This window comes from Guyanagaster necrorhizus (assembly GCF_019112545.1).
Source record: "Guyanagaster necrorhizus MCA 3950 unplaced genomic scaffold BT62scaffold_32, whole genome shotgun sequence".
In the NCBI taxonomy this organism is placed as follows: domain Eukaryota; kingdom Fungi; phylum Basidiomycota; class Agaricomycetes; order Agaricales; family Physalacriaceae; genus Guyanagaster; species Guyanagaster necrorhizus.
In genome coordinates, this window is record NW_025064911.1 from 83,370 (window position 1) to 108,055 (window position 24,686).

At 46.4% G+C, this 24,686-nt stretch overlaps 8 protein-coding genes across 8 annotated transcripts; 7 read left to right on the top strand and 1 right to left on the bottom strand.

Annotated features, from left to right (window-relative positions):
- Positions 1 to 81: 81 nt before the first annotated feature.
- Positions 82 to 632, top strand: BT62DRAFT_1010800 (uncharacterized protein; the record flags this gene model as incomplete). The annotated part of the gene is made up of 3 exons (XM_043177688.1): positions 82 to 328; positions 386 to 400; positions 430 to 632. The coding sequence occupies 3 exons, from the start codon at positions 82 to 84 to the stop codon at positions 630 to 632; spliced, it is 465 nt and encodes a 154-aa protein (XP_043035525.1).
- On the bottom strand, positions 468 to 4,124 carry BT62DRAFT_1041159 (uncharacterized protein). The gene is made up of 14 exons (XM_043178425.1): positions 3,788 to 4,124; positions 3,527 to 3,639; positions 3,456 to 3,487; positions 3,318 to 3,399; positions 3,239 to 3,267; positions 3,081 to 3,190; positions 2,840 to 2,927; positions 2,746 to 2,797; positions 1,954 to 2,614; positions 1,835 to 1,863; positions 1,558 to 1,808; positions 1,487 to 1,508; positions 1,217 to 1,436; positions 468 to 1,077 (listed from the first exon to the last, which is right to left on the bottom strand). Exons 1-14 carry the CDS (start codon positions 4,006 to 4,008, stop codon positions 876 to 878), a joined length of 2,112 nt encoding a protein of 703 aa, XP_043035526.1. The 5' UTR covers positions 4,009 to 4,124; the 3' UTR covers positions 468 to 875.
- A 204-nt stretch (positions 4,125 to 4,328) lies between these two features.
- Positions 4,329 to 8,842, top strand: BT62DRAFT_982591 (uncharacterized protein; the record flags this gene model as incomplete). The annotated part of the gene is made up of 9 exons (XM_043189699.1): positions 4,329 to 4,614; positions 4,667 to 4,671; positions 4,876 to 5,056; positions 5,091 to 5,117; positions 5,143 to 5,243; positions 5,299 to 5,382; positions 5,430 to 5,498; positions 8,468 to 8,581; positions 8,606 to 8,842. 9 exons carry the CDS (start codon positions 4,329 to 4,331, stop codon positions 8,840 to 8,842), a joined length of 1,104 nt encoding a protein of 367 aa, XP_043035527.1.
- A 1,505-nt stretch (positions 8,843 to 10,347) lies between these two features.
- BT62DRAFT_452572 (uncharacterized protein) lies at positions 10,348 to 11,145 on the top strand. Its single transcript, XM_043180951.1, has one exon. The coding sequence runs from the start codon at positions 10,415 to 10,417 to the stop codon at positions 10,985 to 10,987; it is 573 nt and encodes a 190-aa protein (XP_043035528.1). The 5' UTR covers positions 10,348 to 10,414; the 3' UTR covers positions 10,988 to 11,145.
- A 136-nt stretch (positions 11,146 to 11,281) lies between these two features.
- Positions 11,282 to 12,306, top strand: BT62DRAFT_936388 (uncharacterized protein). Its single transcript, XM_043187115.1, has 5 exons — positions 11,282 to 11,583; positions 11,633 to 11,887; positions 11,941 to 12,021; positions 12,071 to 12,239; positions 12,272 to 12,306. The coding sequence occupies exons 1-4, from the start codon at positions 11,304 to 11,306 to the stop codon at positions 12,172 to 12,174; spliced, it is 720 nt and encodes a 239-aa protein (XP_043035529.1). The 5' UTR covers positions 11,282 to 11,303; the 3' UTR covers positions 12,175 to 12,239; positions 12,272 to 12,306.
- Positions 12,307 to 12,820: 514 nt separating this feature from the next.
- Positions 12,821 to 13,864, top strand: BT62DRAFT_906912 (carbohydrate esterase family 16 protein; the record flags this gene model as incomplete). Its single annotated transcript, XM_043183653.1, has 3 exons — positions 12,821 to 13,270; positions 13,326 to 13,687; positions 13,759 to 13,864. 3 exons carry the CDS (start codon positions 12,821 to 12,823, stop codon positions 13,862 to 13,864), a joined length of 918 nt encoding a protein of 305 aa, XP_043035530.1.
- A 270-nt stretch (positions 13,865 to 14,134) lies between these two features.
- On the top strand, positions 14,135 to 18,167 carry BT62DRAFT_1010807 (cytochrome P450; the record flags this gene model as incomplete). The annotated part of the gene is made up of 22 exons (XM_043177689.1): positions 14,135 to 14,194; positions 14,246 to 14,296; positions 14,345 to 14,467; positions 15,060 to 15,204; positions 15,278 to 15,525; positions 15,642 to 15,716; positions 15,783 to 15,795; positions 15,825 to 16,064; positions 16,126 to 16,164; positions 16,212 to 16,357; positions 16,409 to 16,603; positions 16,651 to 16,747; positions 16,796 to 16,897; positions 16,987 to 17,130; positions 17,181 to 17,235; positions 17,288 to 17,447; positions 17,494 to 17,553; positions 17,602 to 17,660; positions 17,717 to 17,818; positions 17,865 to 17,875; positions 17,924 to 17,941; positions 17,995 to 18,167. 22 exons carry the CDS (start codon positions 14,135 to 14,137, stop codon positions 18,165 to 18,167), a joined length of 2,316 nt encoding a protein of 771 aa, XP_043035531.1.
- Positions 18,168 to 20,118: 1,951 nt separating this feature from the next.
- Positions 20,119 to 20,853, top strand: BT62DRAFT_452752 (uncharacterized protein). The gene is made up of 2 exons (XM_043180952.1): positions 20,119 to 20,738; positions 20,793 to 20,853. Exon 1 carries the CDS (start codon positions 20,300 to 20,302, stop codon positions 20,711 to 20,713), a length of 414 nt encoding a protein of 137 aa, XP_043035532.1. The 5' UTR covers positions 20,119 to 20,299; the 3' UTR covers positions 20,714 to 20,738; positions 20,793 to 20,853.
- The last annotated feature ends 3,833 nt before the right edge of the window (positions 20,854 to 24,686 follow it).

The following is a 24,686-nucleotide window of genomic DNA, read 5'->3' on the forward strand; positions in this document are numbered from 1 at the left end:
TGAGTAGAGAGGTGTTTACACTTCTTCATTGATTTAACTTTATATGGCGTTCTTTCTCTCCGCTTCGCTGCATCTTGTGTGATGATATGTGGTGGGGTCAAGACTTGGGAGATAGACGTCTTTATCGTATTCTTCGCGCAAGCGGCTGTTGTTACCTTGGAGACGGTGATCATTTCCCTCGGACGATGGCTAGCTATTCCCGAACACGAAGCTTGGTCGTACGTTGGATACATCTGGGTTGCGGGGTGCGATGGTATTGACCCAGCCGTTGGTGCGCTTCGCCTTCAGGGAAGGTCTTATCTTGCCTACTTTGGGATGCGCGAATACAGTGTTGTTCCGATATTGGTGTTCTTAAGCTAGAAGCCATCTCTTGTTCGCCGAATAGCATTGGGTATCGCCGGTACCGCTGCCGCTGAAATTGATCCAAAGAGAAAGGGGTGGACTGCGCGCTGATGATGGGGGAAGGGAAGAAAGAATGGTTTGGAGAGGGTTGCTGGAAATGCGCGCCTCATATATTCGTCGAGGTGGCCGGTTTGGGTGATCGGGATATACGTCATTCCGTCGTCGTCGCCCCGTATGACGTCTGTCTTTCAGCCCCTCGATCGGACCGATCGAACCAGCGCGATCACTAGTACCGCCGGCGTCTCCTACCTCTCAACGGATATCAACTGTTGTCGCATGGTTGCCCGGCAGGACAGATATGTATAATGGGGCAAATACAGATGATGACCATCAACGCCAAATCCAAAGTTATAGTATTCGCGCGCAGGAAATTACCAGTACCGTTCCTTATTTTCTTACTGGCATATTATGCCTTTACGAATTACTTCTGTCCAGGACAGTTCATGTAATAAAAATATATGCATTATCCAAATTCATAAGACATAAATAAACTCTTCGTTTTTCCTATCCGTCAGGTCGTCGAAAGATTGATCGTACTTGGCTTCTCCCTCGTCATTATCATGATGGTCGTCAAGTTTCCGCAAAGACTTGTCCGTGATATTCCCCGCTTTCCCCAGCTGACGACGTTTTTCGGCATGTCTTCGGTTAAGGAATGCCAGATACGCTGCTGTCACCCTGAACAATGTTAAGGAAACAGACGCTTGGGGAACAGGTGGAGGACGTACAACGTTATAACAGAAAGCAATATCCAGCAAATCAAACTATTGGGAAGAATTTAGCAAAGTAGTAGGCCTTCATTTTGGAAACGACACACTTGGCAATAAGTCCCCTGTGGTAGTACGGCTTCTGGTCCGTGGTATACAAGAGGGGACCGACGATCCGCGGAGAAGTTTTTTTAAAGTTCAATAAAAGGCGTGAGTCAGGGAATGCCGTCACGTTTCCAGCGTACTGTGCTACGAAAATTATGCCCGTGTTACATAGCTTCTTCGCGTGGCCAGCAGTATTCTGCGAGCTCCAGATATGTAACATTGGTTCTGAAACAGACGTCAACACGAGATACATGAAGAATTATGGAGAAACTGACGAAGACCGGTTCTGAATGAGAGCTATAGTGAATTAATGACATTAACTTGGGTGATAAATGGCAGAACGTACAACATAATAGCATCCCAATAAAGCATTTCGTAACTCGGTCCCTCGTCCCAACTTATAAAGCCCCGAAGCACCTGCAATAGGAGGCAGAGTGAGGCCGAAAACCACAGGCCACTTCAGTTTAAGTCGAGTCGAAAATTCCGCAGCTAAGAGGGTGACGACGGCTTGCATTGCGCTGAAGGGAATGTTGAATAGAATTGTCTTGAAACCGTTGAAACCGAATCCCTCTGGAATAATAGATGAGCTGTTAATGCCTAAAAGGCATATAACAAGAACATACTGATAATCAGTGGGCCAAAGGCATCAATGCTGCCACATTCATATCATCCATAGACTGGCATGGCTATCCAATTCGATATCCCAGCGTTCATTAGTAAAGAAACACGTAGTAGAAAGTACCGTAGAGTTATAGATTGTACGTAAACCTTAGTATGGAGTATGGCATCCCTACGAGGATAGTCCCAACCCATGTAGTCAGTTCTGACCCATAGCTTTCTACCTTTAGGCCTAAGATCGAATGCATGGCTACTGGTATGCATGGTGCTGTCTCTCACATATTGCGACATATTATTACGAAGGCTCTTGCCAACCTCTCCGCGCCCTTCAAGGGTCGCCACAAGCTCTTGGTCACTACAGAATTCATGTAGGCGCACGACAAGGCCTTCAGAAATGTTGAAATACCGCATGGTACCTTGGCTGTAGCTGCGGAGAGCGGATATCAATTGAGGTAAGTCGTCCAGCAGATCCACCCGCATAGATGACGACCACGGAAGCCACTTCAACATGCAAAGCATTGGCTCAAGACCGTAGGATCCCTGCAGTTCAGTCAATAGTGGAGCCTCGGCGTTAAAGATAGCCGCATCGAGGAGAGGAAAGACATCCCTAGCGCATTGAGCGTTCAATTGCATGGAATCATAAGGTTGAGCGTTAAACAGTGGTATTCCTTTACCGACCGGTCGATCTCTTAAAACGCATGAATAGTAATCCATGATATTCCACATAAACTCCCATGCATCGACCAGAGGATGGAGAAAATCAACTGCAGTGTCTCGGAGGGGCTCTAAAATGGCAAATGTGGTCAATTTTTGTGAAGGAGCGCATATTGCGACTTGGGTTATCAAGCGGTTCATGGCGTGAAAAAAGGATGTCTCCATATATGGTGCTCCGCTAGTCCATGACGTCTCAACGTACCATTCGTTTTCACAGTGCCTGCGTAGTTCTTGGTTTCTGCGGGGCCGGCGGTCTTGTCTTGTGGTTACTGCATTGGCGTTTCCCTATTCGACACCAAGTCTCGCGCCATGGTCTTCGGGATCATGTCGCCGGCACCAACCGTCGGAACGCAATATAAAATATTTGATTTTCTCTGGAAGGCCCTGTGATTCTGGTAATACAGCGAGGTATAAGTAGTTATCAATGATAGGGGGGAAGAAAAAGAAGGTTAGGCGAAAGAAAGGCAGTCAAAGGTGACAGACAACGGGTGTGAGAGAGAGAGGATGGGGTTATCACGTGGAGGAATGCCTACACACCTGATATGCATGCAATTTTCTGCTGATGCGACCAAGTCCCATGCAAACAAAGAACCGACCATTCCGATTCCTCTGGACAGTCTCATCGTTTGCTCGCGTCGGCGCCACCACTGAAAATTGGATGAGAGGATTTCGCGAGGTGGAATATTCCAGCGTACCATTTGCATTATTGTCATGAAGCAAGGCGCTAGTAAAGACGTAAGTGGTCGTTTCGAAGATATGGAGTTATTGACATACCAACTGTAGCTTCGGATATTCCCAGGAAAAATCTGCCCGCGAGCAGGCCCTTGAAATCATGGGCCGCCGCAGTACATGCGACCTATTCCCTGCGTGAGTCCGAAGGCGGTCCAATTTCCCTTTAAGAAACACACGTACCACTGCTCCCCACATGAAAATGTTAAAAAACACTGTGATATAATACGCGTAAGATTATGTCCAGAACCTACGATATTTGGCAATCGGCAGTTTGACCAAGAAGTACGAGGAGGCGGGTTGCCATATCAGCTGTGCTAAGTACACAATGCTGCTGAGCCAGCTATATATTGGGTTCCAACCAGTCCTACGCAGTTTAAGGTAAGCTCAACGAGTCTTATGAGAATGTATGTCACGGACCTGTTTCAGCGACTATTCCAAATACATAGGTGTAAGAAAGCGAGGATCAAAGTGGAAGTCAGTACGAGGGAATCATGGGGTAAAAACCCGCTTACTTGTCCAGCTGCTGCAGAAAGTGCACGAGAAGGGTAATAGGCATGAGCCACATGTCTATCTTTCGAAGTACTCGTTTATTCTCTTCGGCAGTAATTTCTCTGTGAGCAGTTTTATCACCCAGGACGGCCAGAGCCGCATCACCGTTGCCGATGCGTGGCGCTTGGCCTTCGAGATCCGTAGGAGACGACACGTTCTCCAGCTGAAGTTGTTTCTCTTTCATTGAAGATGCGGGGACTGGGATGACACAAAAAAAAGAGGAGAATGCCTCTGAAAATTCTCTCCATATTTCAATGTTAAATAGCGCGGCGAGTAGGGGTTAGAGCTGCGCGACGGGACAGGCGAACCGTCAATTCTGCAGCAGTCCTGAACTTGTGAGCATCGTCTCACGATCGTGCTGGTTGGAGAATGGGACTTGGAAAGGCAAAGTCCCAAAACTGATAGATATGGAAAAGGTCTCAAATTACTTTCCACCGGCCCGCGTGCTGCCTCTTGGACCTACATATACTCCTCCAGCGATGCGAAACCTGCATCTATGCAGTGATGGGCGGGCGTGCGGCCATTGTCGGCACTGGAAGTCGTGCAGCGATGTTTGTCCGGGGCATCGTTGAGCGTCCTGCCAGCACTGTGGTTGCTATCCTTGAGCCCAACTCTATTCGCGCAGCGTATTATAACGACCTCCTCAAGTCTTTGGGCGCCCCGACTGTTCCTGTATATAAACCGGAGCAGTTTAAAGTCATGCTCAGGGCGGAAAGAGTGGATGCCATTGTTGTCACTTGTATAAACGCCTTGCATCATCTATATATCATTCCAGCGCTGGAGGCTGCAGGTGAGTACGGTAATCTATATGGTTTGAGGCTTTTCTAATCTGCCTATTACAGTTCGGGTACTTACCGAGAAGCCTATGACTACCGATGCCGACAATGCAGCGCCATCCTAACTGTGCAAAGAACCGGTCGTCATCTGACCGTTGCCTTCAATTACCGATCAGCTGTTTCTTTTTCAACACAGAAAGCGAACTATCGCTGATAGGAAAGATTGGTGCAGGTAGGCTGTATTGCCTAGATGTCGAGATAATTGGCTGATCTAGTCTCAAGTCATTTCAATCCACTTTGAGTGGCTCCTCGACACTGTGCATGGAACGGACTATTTCCATCGCTGGTATCGGCAGAAGGGTAATTCTGGCGGTCTGATGGTGCACAAATCTGGCCATCACTTCGATCTCGTGAACCGGTGGATTGATTCAGAACCGGAAACTGTCGCTGGTATGGGTAAGACCGCGTTCTATGTATGGTAAGGATGCAGGAACGAGAAACGGCTGGGCTAGAGACTGTGCGAGTTTGTGGTAACGACGAAGCTAGGAAGGATCCTTTCGCCATGCATATAGAGATGGACGACACTTTGCAGAAGCTTTATACGGAAGCTGAGAGTGAGGACGGTTATCATCGTGATATGAAGGTGGGTGCGCTTTTCATTGGCCGGTGCTCGTTCTGACATTCCCTCTCATTGACAGGTCTTCGGGCCTGACATAGCTATCGAGGACGACATGAGCGTCATGGTGCGCTACAAGTCTGGTGCAACCCTGACATACCACTTGGTACCTCTTATTCTTGATTGCTGTCATAGCCACTGACCAGCCTCTAGACCACCTATTCCCCATGGGAAGGATATCATGCAATGTTCAACGGTTCTGAAGGTCGCCTCGAACTCGATGTCGTCGGATTCACTTAACGTTTCTACACATGGAAACCAAAATGTCGCTATCCTGATTGTAGTTTTTATATGTACAGTAGGCTTGGTATGTATGTTTTCTCAGGCTCAGTTTCTGCTGGTTTGGAAATGTAAAACAATTTTTGAAGGTCTTTTGTCGAGGATTCGCGTTAATCACAAGTTCGTGGTATCTTAACTTCATCCTTCGCTTTTTCTTGCTGCTTGAAGGTCGCTCCTGGTACAGGAATACATATGATCCTTGTAACGATTTTTTGTGGCAAAGGATACGGCCCGAGAGCTGCCTTTTTTATTACTGAGTCTAAGCTACTGCTTGTTAGTTCCATCAAGCCAGAAGTTTGTCTTTAGGTAGTAAGATGTCTGGGAACTCCTGAACCGTGAGTACGTGCCATGTGCTGCGCCAAGCTTTATCTGCACTACCAATTCTCTCCCTCTCTCGTTTTACGTTTGGTGTCTTCTTAACCTGAAAGAATTCCTGACATCGCTATGGCTAGCAGTGATGTCGACAGTTGCTGCGGTCTCCCTGACTGTGGTGTCCGCAGGAGCGAGGACTCTTGCCGCCACAGTGACTTTCGTGCAGCGGCCCCGACCCCGAGTATAGAAGAAGCCGATCAGCCATGCCCTTGTTGTTCCGGTGGCGACAGTCTTGAAATTGATGATAAGCCGGCAGTCCAAAGCAGAGTCGATTGCGCTGCAAACGCGGCCGAGTCGAAGCAGCAAGTTTTCATTCGTGAGGTTCGATAGATGTGAAGTGTGCTACTAATATTAGCGATGTATACCAGAGTGGACATAAATCTTGTGAATTTTGATCAATCAAATGTCAAACTCTAAGATGCCTCACATAAAACTTTTGTCCCCGGTATTTATAAAGAGAGGGACCTCAAAGCCCCTGCCCGGAACTTTGTCCATGACCACCATGATTACCTTACAACCTACCCTACAACGTGCAGTTCCGACACCTAGATTACTGCCGGAACTCATGGATGGAATAGTTGATGCTCTTTCTGATGGTGTTCCCTCTCTCACAGCTTGCACATTATCCTCTCGCCAACTTGTCGACCGCAGCCGCTATCACCTATTCCGTGCCATACACTTCGATTTCATCCCACATCGGTCGCTCAATCGCTGCGAAAATTTCTCAGAAAAGTGCCAAAATGCGGCGCCATTTGTAAGGAGTCTTACCTTAAGTGAAAATGCCCTCCAGGCCATTCCCCTCTCATACATGGGTCGCCTCTGAACCGCAGCTGCCTTTGCAATGATGAAGAACTTGATGTCCTTGCATCTTGTCAAGGTGGACCTAGTTGGCATTAATACCATCTGGCCGGAAGTTGAGGAATTGGAGATGAAGCATTGTTCTGTGACGAACCTTGGCACCTTCCTCGGTGGGTTCCACAAATTAAACAAGCTAGCACTATGCGACGTATACATTTTTGAAGAGACATCCTCATCATCTGAAGTTTCTCTTGAGCTTGAAGAATTAGTGATTACCCCAGCCAATACCCAATTGGACATGAATACGATCAATTGCCTCCTCCTGCTCCTCTCCATGTCATCTCGTATTCGACGGCTTACCTATCCAATTTACCATCCGGAGCAGAACATCCCACAATACAATGCGATTCCTTATACGCACCTGGATGAGTTATTTCTAGTGGGAGTCTCCGAGCTAAAGATACCCGTTCCGGATATCCAAAACGTTACCAGGCTTCATTTGCTTGTGATCACACCCTGGCACTGGAATGTGGCAGATGGATGCAAAAACTATGATGAGCTAACAGATTGACTCATACACCTGCTACACAAAGCCCAAGGGGGGTGCTTAAAGGAGGTCCAATTGGAGTATGGCCTGATTGGCATATCTGGGAGTCTGGACAAGTGGGCAGAGCTTGATGCAGTTCTATCAAAGATGGAATTGAGCAAGGTTGAGCTCGTGTTTAGTGTAACCCCAGAAGAGTGGGATAGAGAAGGAGAAGAGAAAGCTGAGTGGAAGCTGGAGGGATTGATGTTCAAATCTGCTGCATTCTTTGAACAAGTTAAAAGGCACAGGTTGTTGACAGTCTCCAGAAGATATCTGAGTTAAGTTTGTATGTTTGCTACTATCTATCTAGACACTGTTATTGCATTTTGGACATTGAATCAGTATACAGGATACAAATAATACAACTTGTGTTTTTCATTATCATGAATCAGAACATATATATCAGTGAATATGCTGAAAGGTTATGAGTCACAGCTGCAGGTTTCAACTGCCTTTCATGATCTAGGATTGCAACAAGACTGAACCAACAGCAAACACCTAGCAGTCCTTGTCTTCGATTTGATGAAAACACATCACCATTTGAAGGCATCGAAATTTGTGTTTGCTGCAACCTGTGGCACTCCAAGTGAATTGGTTGAAGCCATGATGGGAAGGCCAGTGGGAGCTGATTCAGCTGTTCCTGTAAACAAAATCAATCTGGCTGCCACTGATGGGCAGTCAATGTCTGGATTATTGTACCATATAGATTACCGCTGGCAGAAGCCGCATTTACAGCCTCGATAAGCTTGTTCAAAGCATTGCTCGGTACTGTGGAGAGTAGTCCTATCCGGGGGAAGTCCACAGAGGGGTAGGACAGATTGCCATAATAAAACGAGGACAAGGCACTACAGCCGGTGTGTACATTAAACTGGGATCAATAACCAACGCTGGCGGAAGACAAGCCTCTTCAAAAATGGATCTCCAAGACACCAGCTGTAGAGATAGCTTTCACTGAGGACAGGCATGTCAGTGACGGCAATGTTCGCATTACAGATGTCCATAGTATTAGGATATGCTTGGACAATAAAGTCTCGCGGATCAATAGGGGATATCTTTCCTCCGATCTGGAATGCGAGCGTGTGGGGAGTGGAGCAACAGAACTCTGTCTCACCCAGCCGGGAGTAGATTGCATTGTGTAATGTTCAACGGTTCTGAGGGTCGCCTCGAATCTGATGTCGTCGAATCGGATTACCGCTCCCCCAATGATGGAGAGGGCTTAGGTAGACTTATTCATGGTACCAACTCACTCCCTCATGCGGGGGGTACGACGGTCACCCTCCAGTGACTGTGGGAGAAGCCTCAGCAACTTCCTGTAAAGGTTGATCACTCGGCACACGGCAGAGGTGACATTCGTATGCTCAGCGTGTTATTCGGAGCAAAGCCGGGTCAAGAAGTGGATACAGGCGATGCATCTAAGCAGTCGGCCAACGAGAGGGATGGCGCCATGGCACTTGCGGTAGGAGTGTGTGCTAATGAAAGCTTCAAGACGGGAAAATTTGTTGATGTGGCGAGCCTGAATCTTCCATTGTAATTTATCGTGTATGAATATGCGAATTTTTCTTAGACTTTTACATGTAACAGCGGATGACAAATTGGTTTGACAGGTCGCCGCTGTGCCATACTAATCAGCAATCCTTGGGTCGCCTACTGCTTTGGCCTTCCTTTGTCCAGCTTCAGGTACTATCCACGCGGGCGTGACACCATCGAGGGTGAATTCCTGAAATAGTAATAACGTCACGTTTGATATCACTGATCGGAAGCAGATACCGGGCTCCTTGCTTTGTTCGCCACTGTGGCTTCGACCTAAGCCTGAAATTCGTCCATGGGCGCCGGGCGGATGTTGGTATATTGACTTTGGCTGCTGTTCTGACTTTGACCCTGGCCGTAACAAAGAAAGCTCTGGAGCTCAAACTCGGCATTCTGCGGGAGCCCGCCCCACAAAACACAAAGGCTTTGACAGAGCAGGCCCGACCAAATTTGGACGTTTCGCATCAACGAACAATGGGATGTTCACGCGTGGCAAACGAGTGGCGTTTTGAACTCCGCTGCATTTGTTCTCATTAATAGCTGATGGTGCACTTTTCGTGGGACTGTCGTTCCACCCAGCGCTACCTCTCTCTTCTGTGAACGCACCTTATCCTCGTTGCAGAAATTTTCAACGCTGGACGCTTCGCTCGTTTATTTACTTGCTGGCAGCTAGTGTTGGCTTCTTCACGGGCTACTCAGCGTTTTCTGTTTTTACTAGACGCGTTCAACGTTCAATCTCTACGAAAAACGCACTATGAATTATTCGTATCCTGGACCTGTGTGTACATTCCACGTGTTATTTTGCTCACGTACTCATCATCTTGGCTCGTTGCAGCGTCACCCATGGACTGATCCTGTAGGGCGCCTCGAAGCCCTATGCATCTTGGAACTTCAGCAGCACATCGCTGGCCACTACATGGAAGCTAGAGAATACTGGAATGAGAACAGGAGGAAATGTGGAGACGTTGTAGAATTTCCTGACAGCGTGAGTCCCTCGAGCCACAATGGATCCTACCGTTAACTGACGAACTATTAGGCTGCCTATGGTCCAAATGAAGCACAGAGGGTGGGCGGATTCTTATCCCAATATAGCTTCATTTTACTGAACTTGTGCCTAGATAGTCGAATCGTTCTACGTCGATATAGGTCTCCTTCCCCGTCAGCGGTTACGACGCCCACCCTTGGCCAGAGTTCCCAAAGATCCTCTCAACGAGAGCCCTGTTACAGCGCTACACACGCTTTCTTCTTCCTCCCTGCGTTCTTCAATATGGCGTAAATATCTTCCCAAAACCAAGTCTCCGAAAAAAATATGGTCTCAAGTCTGTCATCGGTCAATATCGATGCCGATGATCAGGAAATTGACCAGCTGTTCTTCACTGGTGTCATTTTTCACTGACCTTAATCGTAAATCTGGAGTGGATCTTGATACGGCGACGGTGCGTTGTCCCCATGTATTGTTCGCGACGATGTTCAACTGATCTTTTGATTTTAGATTTCTTCCGTGTCCCACAACGGTATCAACAAGAGTGTTCCAAAAAGGCCCAAACGCGGTCGCGCTCTGAGCGCCCCCGACCGGATGATCACGATATTCGAGCCGTCGTCTGAACCTATTCGCAGTATCGACTCTGTACTCGCATCACCTGCGTTTACTTCCTCCCCTGCCTCCTCTACGGAATCTCCCCGCAATAGGTCTCCACAGTTTCTACCCCGCCGTCGTAATACTGTGAACGACGCGGATACAACTGTTGCTCGTGCCCGTCTCGCAGAGAATAGGCCTACGCCGCGCACTCCCGCACGCCGCCGTGACGTCGTGCCACCGAGAACGCTCACTGACGAAAAGCGGAAGCAACGGCACGAACTACCTTTTTTTACTGAGGAACAAGAGGCGGCTTTGCGCGATTGGAAAGAAACGGTTGCTCTGTGGGATCGTCGTCGCAAGGCCATCGCGAAAGCGGACGCAGAGCTGTACTGGTATCACTTCGTTTGGTTCGTCATCGTGTTGAACTGGTCAATCATATCTGTCTCCGTCGTTATTCTCTTTCAATTCGTATTCAGGTTTGGACGTCGGCAGCTACTATCTTCCTCCTTTCTCCTCTCACTGTTTTGTTTCATTGCTCTCTCATTGTTCTGTCCAAAACATTTTTACTAGAGCATCCATTTTATCAACAGGGGTGTATATCGCTCCACCCCGAATGCATCCAACTCGTTCATCGTGCTTCGCATTATTAATCCGTCCACAGGTTGTTTACCGTCAATTCCTTCCACTGCATTACCTAACCATACACAACACACAATCTTTCGGTATTGTATCATTAGATTTTTCCGTACCCAAATCCTCTGTATCTGTATAGTATCTACTAGACAGGACTCAAAAAATGGAGTTGGTTTGTTACTTGGTCCGGAATAATTAAATAAATAATTATTCTACCACCATCGCGGTCAAGCCATATTTCAATCAATGACCAATGTCGGAGCCTGGTCCGTCCGCATCGACAACCAATGCCAGTCGTGGTAGAGGCCGAGGAAAATCTAGGGGTGGCTTAGGAAAATACCTACGTGCTCGTGGTCGAGGGCGTGGATATGGTCGACCAGCGGAATCCCACCAACGGCTGGTCCTAGAGGGCGAGGCAGCAGTCGAGGAAGACGATGAAGAAAAGGCCGAGAGGGAGCGCAAGTTCTCCAAGCGGCATCTGGGCACCAATGCAGACAGATACGCTGAGCCAGACCCAGAGCTCGATTCCGATGGTGCGTCGCTTTCGTGCATATCACTGATTCGCGTCCTGATTTTCGCTAGGCGAACCAATAATCGAACCAGAAGTGGACCTGTCATCGTTCCTGCAGCGACAAAAGTTGTCCGACAACCCGGGGTCGTCACTGCAAGCGATACCACCCGATAACAACGATGACATAGATCATTCCCTAGCGCATATATCCTCTCGTGGTATAGGGTCAGAGGCACCGTCGCGCAAAGGAAATGTCGAGCAGATTGTATGGGACGACGAGCTTGATGAATTGTCAAGGGAAAAGGCAGTAGCTGACGCCAATCGAGGTTCGGTTTTCCTTTATAATAACGATACTGTACATTCATTCAGCCTTATTTAGACCTCAAATTTCGTTTTCGTGCCAAATCCGAACGACTGCGAAAGAATCCCATTGCTTCTACTACTCGAGAACGAAAACAAGGCGAGTCAGAGAATTTTGTGTGGTCGGCTGCGGGACTGAGTTTTTGCAGAGGCTTCCTATGTTAGTGCCCCGGCGTTACCGCTCCCCGAAGGCGCTGCGCCTAAAAATCCCAAGGCGGATATGGAGGATTTTCTTGACGAACTTTTAGGCTGACTGTTGCCCATCGAGCGAGAGAGTGAGCACTGACGTCACAGAGCTACATACTTTCATGTGATTCACCGACGCAACGATTCAGTTTGAGTCGAAAGCTCTGTTATCTGCCTTCAACCCCTCTTCCAGTTCCTATTCCCAGAGAGTCCCAAGAAGCTATAAGGCCATCGACCACTTTTTGCCAACTCAATTGTTGATTCCACTCATCGTTGGCTCGGCCTGAGGGTTTTCGGGAACATTCCTGCGCACCTAGGTAAGTGAACCCGCCCTTCTTTCCTCCTATCAGCGCGCCTAAATGACATCAGCATATGGTCCATTCGAACTACTCTGAAGGGAGCTCAAGTATTGGTCATCCTCCGCGCCAGTTCAACGTATCTGCGATGGACTGTTGCTTCGTTATGAATCATGCACGTTCACGTTCTGAACCCAGTTCCGACTCCGACCCTTAGTTTTCGAGTTTTATTTCTGAATGTGTTCTTGTGTTCAAGTTCTATCCTTGTGATACAAGACAGTGGCACTTCTTCGTTGACTCTCCGGAATACTTACGACGACGGACCGTATGAGAAGAGCTTGCAATGGTCATGGGTACAACCTCGGAGAAACTTCACCCATATAAACAGCACTACGTTCGACCTTCCCACGACCTCCCATGTCTTTCCTACTCCTTCTCTCTCTTCCCCTGCTCTCCTTCGCAGTTCAAGTCAAAAACCTGGTTACCTTTGGGGACAGTTACACCGACATCACCACCATGGGCGATGGCGGGACAATGTGGCCCGTCTATGCAGCGGGGTACGCCAACCTCAGCCTGTACCCTTTTGCGCGCGCAGGGGCAACATGCTCCAACAAGATTACGCCCCGTCCCTTTCCGTCGATATTCGAGAGCCAGCTTCCGTTGTATTTCGCGGAAAAGCACAATGGCTCGATCACGCTGGGCCCGGAGGAGACGCTCTACACACAGTGGATAGGGACCAATGATGTGGGGGTGTATTCGTTGGTGACAGGGAGCAATAACGCGTCGATCGTAGACGTGGCGGGCTGTATGGTAGATTGGGTGCGGGTACTGTATGAGGACGGGGCGAGGATTTTTTTGCTTCAAAATGTAAGGACTACCACCACGATAAGAAAGAAGACGCAGCTGACGGCCCGGGGCGTAGATGGTCCCGCTGAATGAGACAATCCTGTACGCGCCATACTCGTACCCAAACTTTTACTTCAACGGGCCGCGGAACACGACAGAATGGAGCGTGTTTATCCGCGAGCTGGTGTTGAGTGGGAATGCGCTGTCGCGCGCGATGCTGCAGGCTTTGGTACCAGAAGTTCCGGGTGCCCATATCGGGATCTTCGACTCGCATGGGCTGTTTCAGGATATACATGATAACCCGGCAATGTATTTGAATGGAACGGCGCCACTGAATGTGACGGGTGCAGTGGTGTCGTGCGTGTATCCAGAAGAAGGCGAGACTGGTAGTGTCCAGTGCACGACGGTGTTCGGGACGGATCGGGATAGTTATCTCTGGTGGGTGCATTCCATTTTGTTTATTTCCGGTTGTGGTAGTGATCTTACTTTGACGTGGATGACCGATGTAGGTATGACGAGCTGCATCCAAGCGAGCAGGCGGACCGAATCGTAGCGAAGCAGATTGCACAGGTTGCCAGAGGAGACGAGAATAAATGGACGACCTGGATTTCATGATCCTATGATGATAAAGATATGAGGCACGATAGCGATACGATAACTGTAAGTATAGCAATGAAAAAAGAGAGAGATTTACGCAGAGGAGGCGTGAATATAGCTTGTAGAATCAAGGCAAGGATTGTCTACGAGTCCCCCATTACAGTACCTCGTTGGTAGTCCATCAGTTAGTAGTATATCCAATTCTTATACTGAGAGCTACTAGTCATCCTTCCATTGGATTCATACTTATTTATACATTCAGTGTTTAAAGAAAGTTGAAGAACAAAAATGGATCTGATCATCGCTTCAATTTTCTACAATCAGCATCATAATTCGGCTGAGAAAAAGGTAAATAGTGCTAGCGCACTGCAGAATAATTAATTATATAATTGTTTATAGTTGTCTTACACCGTTGCGGCCGTCCAAATATGTAGCTGGGTATCGTACACTGTTCGCACCCCCAGATTGGCGACCCCGACTCATATTTGTTTGTGGTAGACCTCAAATCTAGTTGGTCCTAGAGGGCGAGGCACTGGGCGAAGAGATGAAGAAGACAGGGCCGAGAAACTGCAAGTTAAGAGACATTTAGGAACCGATATCGTGAACCAGATCCAGAGTTCGGTGCGTCGCTTCTGTGCATATTAATAATTCGCGTCCTCATTCTTATTAAGTGAACCAGCAGTGGAACTAGAACTGGACTTGTCAGCATTCTTTGAGAGACAATGGTTGTCCGACAACCCAGGGTCGTCATTGCAAACGGCACTGCTGGACGACGACGAGATGATTGGCTGGCGCATACATTCTCTCGTGGCATACATGTAGCATCAGAAGCATCGTCGTATAAAGGAAGGGTCAGGAGGATCGCGTGGAACGAAGAGCTTGAAGGGAAAAGGCAGTAGCTGACGCTAATCGAGGTCCAGTTTTCCTTCACTGTCGCTGTACACCTATTCAGCCTTACTTAGACCTCAAATCTCGTTTTCGTGTGAAATCAGAATGACTGCGGAAGAAGCCCGTTGTCCCCAGTGCTCGATACAGAAAGCAAGGCGAATCAAGAATTTTGTATGGTCGGCTGCGGGACTAACTTTTTGTAGAGGCATCCTATAGTAATGCTCCAGCGTTGCCACTCCCTCAAGGCGCTGCGCCCAAAGACCCTAAGGCTGATATGGAGGATTCTCTTGATGACTTTTTAGGCTGATTGTTGCTCGTTCGGGAGGGAGAAAGTGCGCTAGCACTACGGAGCTACTTTTGCGCGCCTTTCGCAAGTGGAATTTCAGAGGACCAACTTCCTCTTAGCAATCAAGACTCAGCGGGCCGAGTGGGAGGGTCGAAAGCCAGTGACAAGAAACCGCCCTACATATGTCGCTACACACATCTTTCTCTTGTCACAGTACTCAACGTTATTACAGATGATGTAACTCATTCTATCCGCAGGGATTCTTAGTGTTGCCACTTACCTGTGTTTGGACTTCAATGCGCTCAGAACAGCAACAGATTACTGGAACCATATCGCTAGGTCCGAGAGGGATAATGGAGAAGTGCTGGCGGTAGTTGCAGATCTGGCTACAGACAAACGAAGAACTACGGTAATCCCGCCTTTATGGGCACGTGATCGCGGAGGATCCAGACTCTGCCAAATGCTACCAATGCATGTTGAGATGGAGTTCTTGGCTTGGCCATGGGTCCGCCTTGAGGCAATTTTTCCCTTTTATTGTTAGGCATGATGCTATCAGTTGCGTCGGCGACCATCAGCCTAGTGGAATTCGCGCACGTTGCATCTACTGACCGCTCTCTGTAGGTTCCTTCCGGCAGGCTTGCACGTAGTCCTACTTGCTCCGATGGCAAATTCAAAGGTAGCAATCAAGATACCAATGTGTGCGAGTTTCCTGGATGCAACCGCTTGATGAGGATCCCCATATAGTCCCATATTTCTATACAGAGTGCCGTCGATGGTGCGCAAAGTGCCCTTTTTGTTTTCAAGTGCCAACGGTCGACCTTTACGTGCCAATTTATGACCGTGTTCCTTTTCGAATAGGTCTTAAGCTCGCACTGGAGCGGTTGGAACGGATGATTCGCAAATTTTCTTTACTAACTGAAGCGTTAGAGGTTCAAACGTGCAAACTCAGCATGAGAATCACGCTCCAATTATCAAAGCTCCGTCTGCTTATAAGGTGCACGCCAATGAAGACGTACGATAATGGAGATCACCATAATACTTTTGGTCATCGTCCTTTCAAGTTCTCTTTTCTTCTTGCTGAAATTTCGTCGGTCTAAAGCAATAGGACGTCTTCGAGGTCCTCCTCGTCCATCTATTTTACTAGGTATGCTTCCAAGCAGGAAAGACAACGCGTGCTGCACCTTTTTCTAGGTCACGAATTGGCGCTACGAGTTCAACCTTCCGTTGGTGGTCTAGAGACAACCTGGCAGAAAACTTATGGGAACACTTTTCGTATCGGCGGATGCTTCGCTGTAGGTGCTTCTGTTGTCTTTGTTCATTTCTCCTCCCTGATTATGGTAACAATGTAGCAAGATATCCTGATGACCTCGAACCCGAAGGCTGCGTAGCACATCCTCCGTATTTCCGGTTATCGATACCCAAAGGCGAAGGATACCGTTCATGTGTGGAATATGATAGTGGGAAGAGGCATTATTGCTGCCGATGGTACCATTCACCAACATCAACGGCGGATACTCAATCCGATGTCTTCGCCAAGTCAACTGAAGCTATACATGCCCGTGTTTAGGGCTACCGCAACCGAGGTCAGTTTTTCACAAGCGGGGGTTGCACTACTAACGTGCTCCAATAGCTTTGTGAAAAGTTAGATGCGCTTGTCAGCAAAGGCCCAAAGGAAATCAACATGTTGGAATGGGCCGGCCTTGCTGCCTTAGATAGCATTGCTCTAAGTGAGTTTTATATGAACTTTGAGATGATAGTCCGTTGATTACTTTCAGTTTCTTTCGGGGCCCGATTAGGTGCACTTGATGGCGACTCGTCGGAGATGGCGGATACATCCAAAGTCTTTTTGTATGCTTTCATTTCATGCATGGATCCGGGTTTGATTCTGATGCCGGTGCCTCGCTCTCCCAAATCGTTGCCACGTCGCTCACCATTCTTACTCCCGCTCTCTGGCGTTTCCTGCCAGATAAGATCTTGTCTATCCACGATAGAATACCACGAAAAGAGGATAGGATCATGCATAACTTCAGAGATGCGGCCAAACAGCTGGCACGTCAGGCAATTGAGAACGTCGCTCGCGACGATTCGAAGGATCTTGGCACTATCCTTGGTAGGTGTCTATTCAGTCGATTTAGCGTACACTCAAGCGCATTCTTATAGCCAGGGCCTCCGACGAAAAAAAGATGGACAAGGATGAGACATTGTCACAGTCGGCGTATCGGAAAGATCCTCTAATTTCTCTGACAAGTTCGTTGATTATTCCTTAGGGCAATCACTCTCGGAGGTGAAGAGCCTCCAAGCAATGCAATAGCCTGGGTACTTTACGAACTAAGTCGACGGCCTGATCACCAAACCCTTGTAAGAGAGGAAATCCGGAAAGGATCCGGGGACTATGAATCCATGCCGCTTCTAAATGCTGCCATCAACGTAACTGTCCCTCTTTTTCTGTCTATTTATTATGAACCATCTCTAGGAAACGTTCCGTCTGCATCCCATCTTGTACAACATTTTGCGATGTGCAACGGAAGACGATGTTATCCCGTTAAGCGAGCCGATCCAAACAGTGACTGGTGAGACATAGAACGAGGTATCGGTAGAGAAGGGGCAAATGGTGATGATATCAATTTATACATACAATCGGTATGTCATCTTGCTCTTGATTTACATGTTAAATGTTCGCCTAAACAACTGTGCAGACTCCCGAGTGTATGGGGAAATGACGTGGACGAATGGATGCCCGAGCGATTCCTCAAAACGGAGGAGAAGAATAGGTCCTCGGTTGGTCTCTACGCAAATTTGTAAGTTGATCTTTCTCTAAACATCGACTGATACTGAAAATACTAGACTTACTTTCAGTGAGTCTTATCCCTCTTAATATTTGTACTGTCTCACGCTTACTTTAGGTGATGGTGCACGCGGCTGTATTGGGTACGCTTTTTCTCCTCCTCTGTTCTAGTTCTTTAACACCGCCTAGATGGAAATACGGACTGCTCGATCCTGGCCGAGCTCTTGAAATCATTTGAGTTTCTTGACTCTGGCACGGAACTGTTCAATGGTATAGCAATGATGATCCTGACGCCTCTTGTTAAAGGAAGAGAGCAGGAAGGGTCCCAGGCTCCTGTGATCTCGAGGAAGTTGACTTCCTAGCATGTGTTATGGTAATGCCCCTTATTACCAATGGCTATGTGCATATGCCGCAGCTCTTGTACTTACAGTGACTCTAGCTTCAACATGCTAGGAGTCAATAGAATATTCTCACAATTGAAATGAAGAGTATATAATATGCTCCTCTTGTTTTTTAACCTACTTCTGCTTTATGTATCATCAATTGAGTGATCTTAAGCATACACTGAACCTCATTAAGTTAATCGGCTTTCTACTAACACAATCCTTCCGAGGTTACAGTTGAACCTCAACTTACTTCTAAGTTCCTAGGAACTCTCTCTCATCTTCTGAATGCATAGATTTTACAAAGGTATCCTGATTATTACTAGGGAAGTACTAATCCATTTTCTAAAGGTTTACGCATGACAGCAAGAGTCCCGTCAGACATTATCACTATAATACTCATTGGCGCTCTTCAGCTAAAGGAGGTAGTTAAGTTGAAGGTTGTTTAGATCGGATGAAGTTAACTGACCGCCAACAACTCGGAGTCTCACGCGATCTTATCCTAAAGATTTATCGTGTGTCCGTAAAGAGAGATGCGGTGGAAGTAGAACTCCTTCAGGTACGAACAAACCGGACTTTGGGGATTCGTAGATGGCAGTGCACAATGATCGGCACCAAAAATAGCACATAAAGATGGGAACAGTATGGAAAAGATAAAGTGCTTTATCGAGAGTGATTACTTGTGTTGTAAGTATAGAGGAGAGTACAATACAGAGGATTAGATTAGCCTCTCGAGAGAGAGACATCATACTTAAATACATTTTGTACTACTTTGAGAGTTTTCTACGAAATACTATATAAGTCCTGATCATGGTCGAAGTCAGCTGCCACTGATTGACATAGCATCTTCGAGTACATTCTCGTATTGGCTCGGGATTGCTATCCCAACAACTTTTTTCTGTACTGACTTTTCTTATAATTTGTATAAGACTTTTCCAACTCATTGTTTCATCCTTACACACTACCCTTGTTTGTTTGACATGCAGAGTAGGCAAGTGGCCTTGCCAGAACTTTGAAGTTACACCTGGCGGAGCTCGTGGACTCACCGCAAAAATCTCTCGTGGGATTCAATGAGGGTTGTGCTACTGACAAGATATAGGTTTCGGTGAACTTTGTGAGTTATCTTCCTATTCCACCTTGTGGATTTCCTGAAGTCTAACCAGTCTCTAGAGAAGATGCGCCAGCCGACTATTAAAGGCCATTAATCGAATTCTATGAAGGCGCCCGTTCTTTGACATTAGGTGTGCTGACAGTTTTTCTCGCAACCTGTGCTTACGAATCGACTTTCCTCTTGGCCTTGATGCTGATTATGGCTGACAACGCACAGTCAGTTAACTGTTTCGCTATGTTCTCCTTATGGTTCTCGATTTGTACTGCCTTTAGGATTTTCGGTGGCAATGCATGAAAGAGGTATCTTTATCGAGCAGTAGCATGATCAGCGCCGGGTGCCGGCGGCTTGATGAGACCCTCAATGTCTGGTTTCCGAGAGAGGGGGCCTTCAATTCAAGGTCATCAACTACAGTGTTACATGCTCTCTCCAAATGCATGGATAGAAAATGGTAGGTCCGTGTATACCAATTGTTTCTTTTTCCCGCTGACATGAACATTTAATTCGCCGACAAATCTCAGCTATCGCAAATTTAGTGATGATATCTTCAGCAAAGACAATTGCATCTACCAAGAGTGGAGAGAAGTGATATCTGTAGAAATCTTAGGTATGCTCCAGGTTGCTATCTATGGTATCTTTCACTGATGTGCCTTGTGTAGGCCAGCTTGCCCTCAAGCTTTCACCCTCCATCAACCTCCTTCATTGTTCGGCTATTGTTTTCCGCCTTTTGACCGATAGATTCGAGATGTCTTTATTCTGTCTAATGCATTTCAGGCGGTCCACCATCTTCACAATTCGGTGCTGCCCTCGTCGCCGCAGGACCTCTTTTGGTCGCTCAACCACGTAACCTTTTTGTACTGACCTTTCTCTCAGATATGACTATCGTTCCTCGGCCCTTATTACTGTCTAAGCAAGCCCGGTTTCCGAAGGTCTTTGGTATATTCATAGAAACCGTCAGAAAAGAATCAACGCAGGGATCAAAAATACACGATACCATTCTCGGATGTGGAAGCTGTACGTGAAGTATATTATCACAACGTCAATACTTCTCCCTCTGCGAGGAAGAGCTATCGCCAATGTGTTGTACCAAGCACGTTCGCTTCCATCGCGACAGTCCTCGAGGCTCCTTGGCAATCACTGTGTGAAAGCACATTTTGCTATTCAAGTTATGGCCTATGATAAGGGCCATATTAACCATCAAGAGCCGAGCCATACGGCTCTCAAGGGACGATTCCTTGTGTCATATATCGCGAACTCCATGGCGATAGGATACTCTCCATCGATGATGCTACGTCTCGCCGTGTGCCATGTGGTGTCGGGGACGTCTGAGCGATGGTATCGCACTTTGTTTTGTCTTGACGATGGTGATATCAAAAAGCCCATGATGGCGTCCAGCAACCATCCTCGAGGCTCGTAGCTAAGAATATCATGACCTATACAATGTGAATGCCATCGTCGTGCTATCTCTGATCATTGGCTTATACATGCTTGTATAGTCAATGCAGCTAAGCCCTCGAGATAATTCGATGCTCATAACATTTCTGCACGAACTCGGAGCGGTGACGGGTTGATGCGTTCACGTTTTCTTCACGCATGCGACATTTGACTGCTCTACTTTGCTTTCAGGTTAACAGCATAGAGGTTAGGGGCACCATTTAGTGTGAAGTCTGGTGTCTCTAGCTGGATGACTTGATTTAGTTTTTTGTTTCGAATACTGTACTAATTCGTTTAGGTCTCGGAATTCACCGATCTTGTTCCATGTTTCGACTGCGATTTTTTGGTCTGCGTTGTCTTTTGCATATATCATATAAAAGATCAGGATGTGAGACATCTCACTTGCAAAGTATTTAAGCCGAGGTACCAGCGAGCTTCGTACCTTGGTACCATCACCATCTCCTACTGCAACCCTGTCATCTCTAGGGTAGGCATATCTTACCTTGTTTCCACCTTCATTCTCAACCCATCTGATCCATTAACTGACAGACTATTCCTAGCCGTTATCGAGGGGTAAACAAGACACTCACAAGGAACATGGGTGAAGTCGAGGTATGTATTAGATGCATTCAAGCCAATGTACCTCCTCTAACTTGCTATTAGAAAAAGTTATCCTCTTCTCCTCGCCTTGAGAGGGTCAATTATGAAATTAAACCTCATACCACGGACGTGGACCTCCTTCCATTCTTTCGTGCCGGCTTCTCGTCTCTGGACCTGGACTCCTCCATGATCAATTCCATCAATACCCGAATACAACGTCTGAATATCGAAGTGCAATCTCATCAAAAGGAAATCGCTTCGATCCAATCTGTTCTACAACGTCTTCAAGAGGAGTGCGATCACACCGTGGCTGATCTCTTTGATAATAAATCACTATTGTCCCCTATCCGACGCGTACCACCTGACGTCCTGCTGCACATATTCAATTTGGCAGTTGGTGATAGTGAGATGTGCCTCACATCACCTCCGTTCATCCTTCGTAGCATATGCTACACATGGAGGGTCCTTGTTTTGTCATCGCCATCCCTTTGGTCTAAGGTGAACATCAATGTAACTAAACACCAGTGGGAGACGAGTGAATCATACAACTCGAAGAATCGTCTCCTCCTCCACACCGCCTTCGCTCTGTCCAGAAATTGTCCCCTCAGCATGTCAATTCAGAGCTCGGGCTACACCTCACAGGCACGGGCGTTAATGACAGAATGCATCGCTCCTACATCTCAACGGTGGAAATCCCTGTCTCTCTGTGTCTCTAGTCCTGAAAGCATCCGTGGCCTTTTGAACATCTCGGGACGCCTCCCAATGCTAGAAAGCTTGGATTTTACCATGTACCACAATCACCCACGAGATTACTTTGGTACCGCGCTTTCCCGGATTTTCCGTTCCGTTCCTTTACTACGCTCCGTTACAATAGCTGGCGACTTCTTTGCCAAATTATCGCTTCCTCTTCATCAACTCACGAGCATCAGTTTCGACTTTGAGCTAGGCGAGACGTCTGACAAATCCCTTGTCTATGGTTGTATTGCGGAAGGGACGGAACTGGAATCGTTCACCTTCCATAGCATGTCTGACGGTTGTTCGGACATGTGGAAATTTCCGGCACCATTATCGGAAATAACCCATTTAAATATCCGACAGCTTTCACTGGGATACGAAATTCCCACAGATCTGAAGTATTGTACTTTTCCAGCACTGGAGGACCTGACTCTTTTTGCTTGTCTTAAAGAGCGGTGTTCAGGACTCGATTATATTGTACATGAACTTGGAATGATCTCCGAATTGTTGAAGCGCTCCAAACCCCGTCTTCGATCCTTCGCCATGTACAGGCCTCTTCCTTTACCGGTTCTTAACGATATCGTCATGGGGATGTTTACGTCCCTCACAGATCTCGTCATTGCCGTAAACAAGAAAACGGCAACTGAAATAGTGCAAAGATTGGCAGAACCTTTGTTCGTCCCATGTCTTCAGCGATTGTCTCTGCATATCTGCTTTCCTGCAACATCATTATTTGAAGACGATTCCCTATACGCCCTGGCAGTATCCAGACACAAATGTGGGCTGCAATCGCTGGTCTTGTCGTTTCCATACACCGAGGCTTTGAGGACCTATCACCTTCCGGCTAATTCTGACTGGAGGCAGCGTTTGTTGCAAGTATATAAACTGAAAGAAGCTGGATTAGGAGTGACCGTCTCATTGAATGGAAGAGACTTTTTTGATGGTGAAGATGCGGTTAAGAAGCTTGCGAAATGGCTTCGTCATTGGAGTAATTGTTACGATTTTTCCTGATTTCTTTTTTTTTTCCCTTGAACTCTTCAGGATTGACCCCTATTTCTGCTTAGTCAGGGCACCTAGACTGGTGCTTAGGACCATGAGAGAATTAGTCAGCATCCCAACCCAGGTTCTACTACACTGCTGTTTAACTGCTGTTTAATGGCAGTGTATCTCTTTTGTCATTCTGCAGCAGTAACAGCAGTAACAGCTCAACAGCAGACAATACTCTTTTGTAGGTATCTTAGTGACACTGGACAAAGCACTATACAGCACCAGGATAAACAATTAGATAGAGATATTCTTAGAATGATAAGCATTTAGTATTTAAGTAGCATAGCTCTTGCTGTAGTAACCCCAGCTTCAAGCTAAAGTTTATTCTTTCACCATCTTATCTTGAGTGACTTGCAATGCCTTGACAACACAGCACCATCAACATATCAAGTGGACTCTGACATTCTAACCCAAAGTGCAAGGTTGTGTCAGTTTATCACATGTTATTGGTCATATGGAATTTGGGCTTAACAGTAATATGTAGCATTTCACCTAATTGTATGACTTGTAAATTTACTTGCTGGTTGTATTCTTGTGCCTTGAGTTTGACTAAATGAACAATTGATCCATAGAATGTAATTTATAGCAAGCAATGATTATTATGCTTATTATACTATAGAATAGTTGTGATTATATGCTTTCCAGCTGGGGGTTTACTTAAGCTATTCATTATATAAAAGAACAGTATCAGTGGAAGCAGGAATCAGAAATGATTTTGTCATAGAAGGGACAATAGATATATTTTGAAATTTGACTTATATATAGATGATTTGTACTTGAATTCTTTTTGGGTCCATCCTATGCTACTTTCTATTCTGTCTGTTTACTTTCATCTCTTTAGGGCACATCATCAGCTGTATCCACTGCACTTATCAAAAACTTTGCTAATATGCAGTTTAGGTACAGATGTGATCTATTGCAGTTAATATTGACTGAGATGGAGATGCAGAGATATGGTCTGGCCCAAAGTCTCTCTTCCTTTTACTATCATTATCAATGCAACAATGATGAAAGTCACCAAGCTGTTTCCAATATGATGAACCTTGATAATCTGAATGCATATATATAGTGGAACTCTTTGTAATATTCATCTTGTTGCTCAATGACAATGACAGCAATATGGATGACCTTGCTTGCATTCAATACTAATATCCAACTCACACTATAAGTCTCACAACTATCATTTTATCATTTTCAGCAATTATAAAGCTTACTATAGATGAATGATCCTGTCTGTACACTTCTTAGCATACATATAGTCACTGAAATTCCCATTTCATCATGTAGAGCTAGCTTCTGTTAGCTTAAAGAATTATTTCTAACAGTGATACTACCTATATAAAGTTTTGAGCTTGTGAAAAGGTAATATTTAAGTGAGATTAGATATATAGTATAGTTTTTTCAGCAGCATATTCAGTAGCTTATGCATCTACACAGTCCTATTTCAAGGCTGAAAACATTATATACTTGCCTCTTTATAAGTATTATTTCATCTGTTTATTGACTGATTTATCTTTCAGATCACTAACTCCTTATATGCCACATAGATTCACTTAAATTCCAACTATACCAAT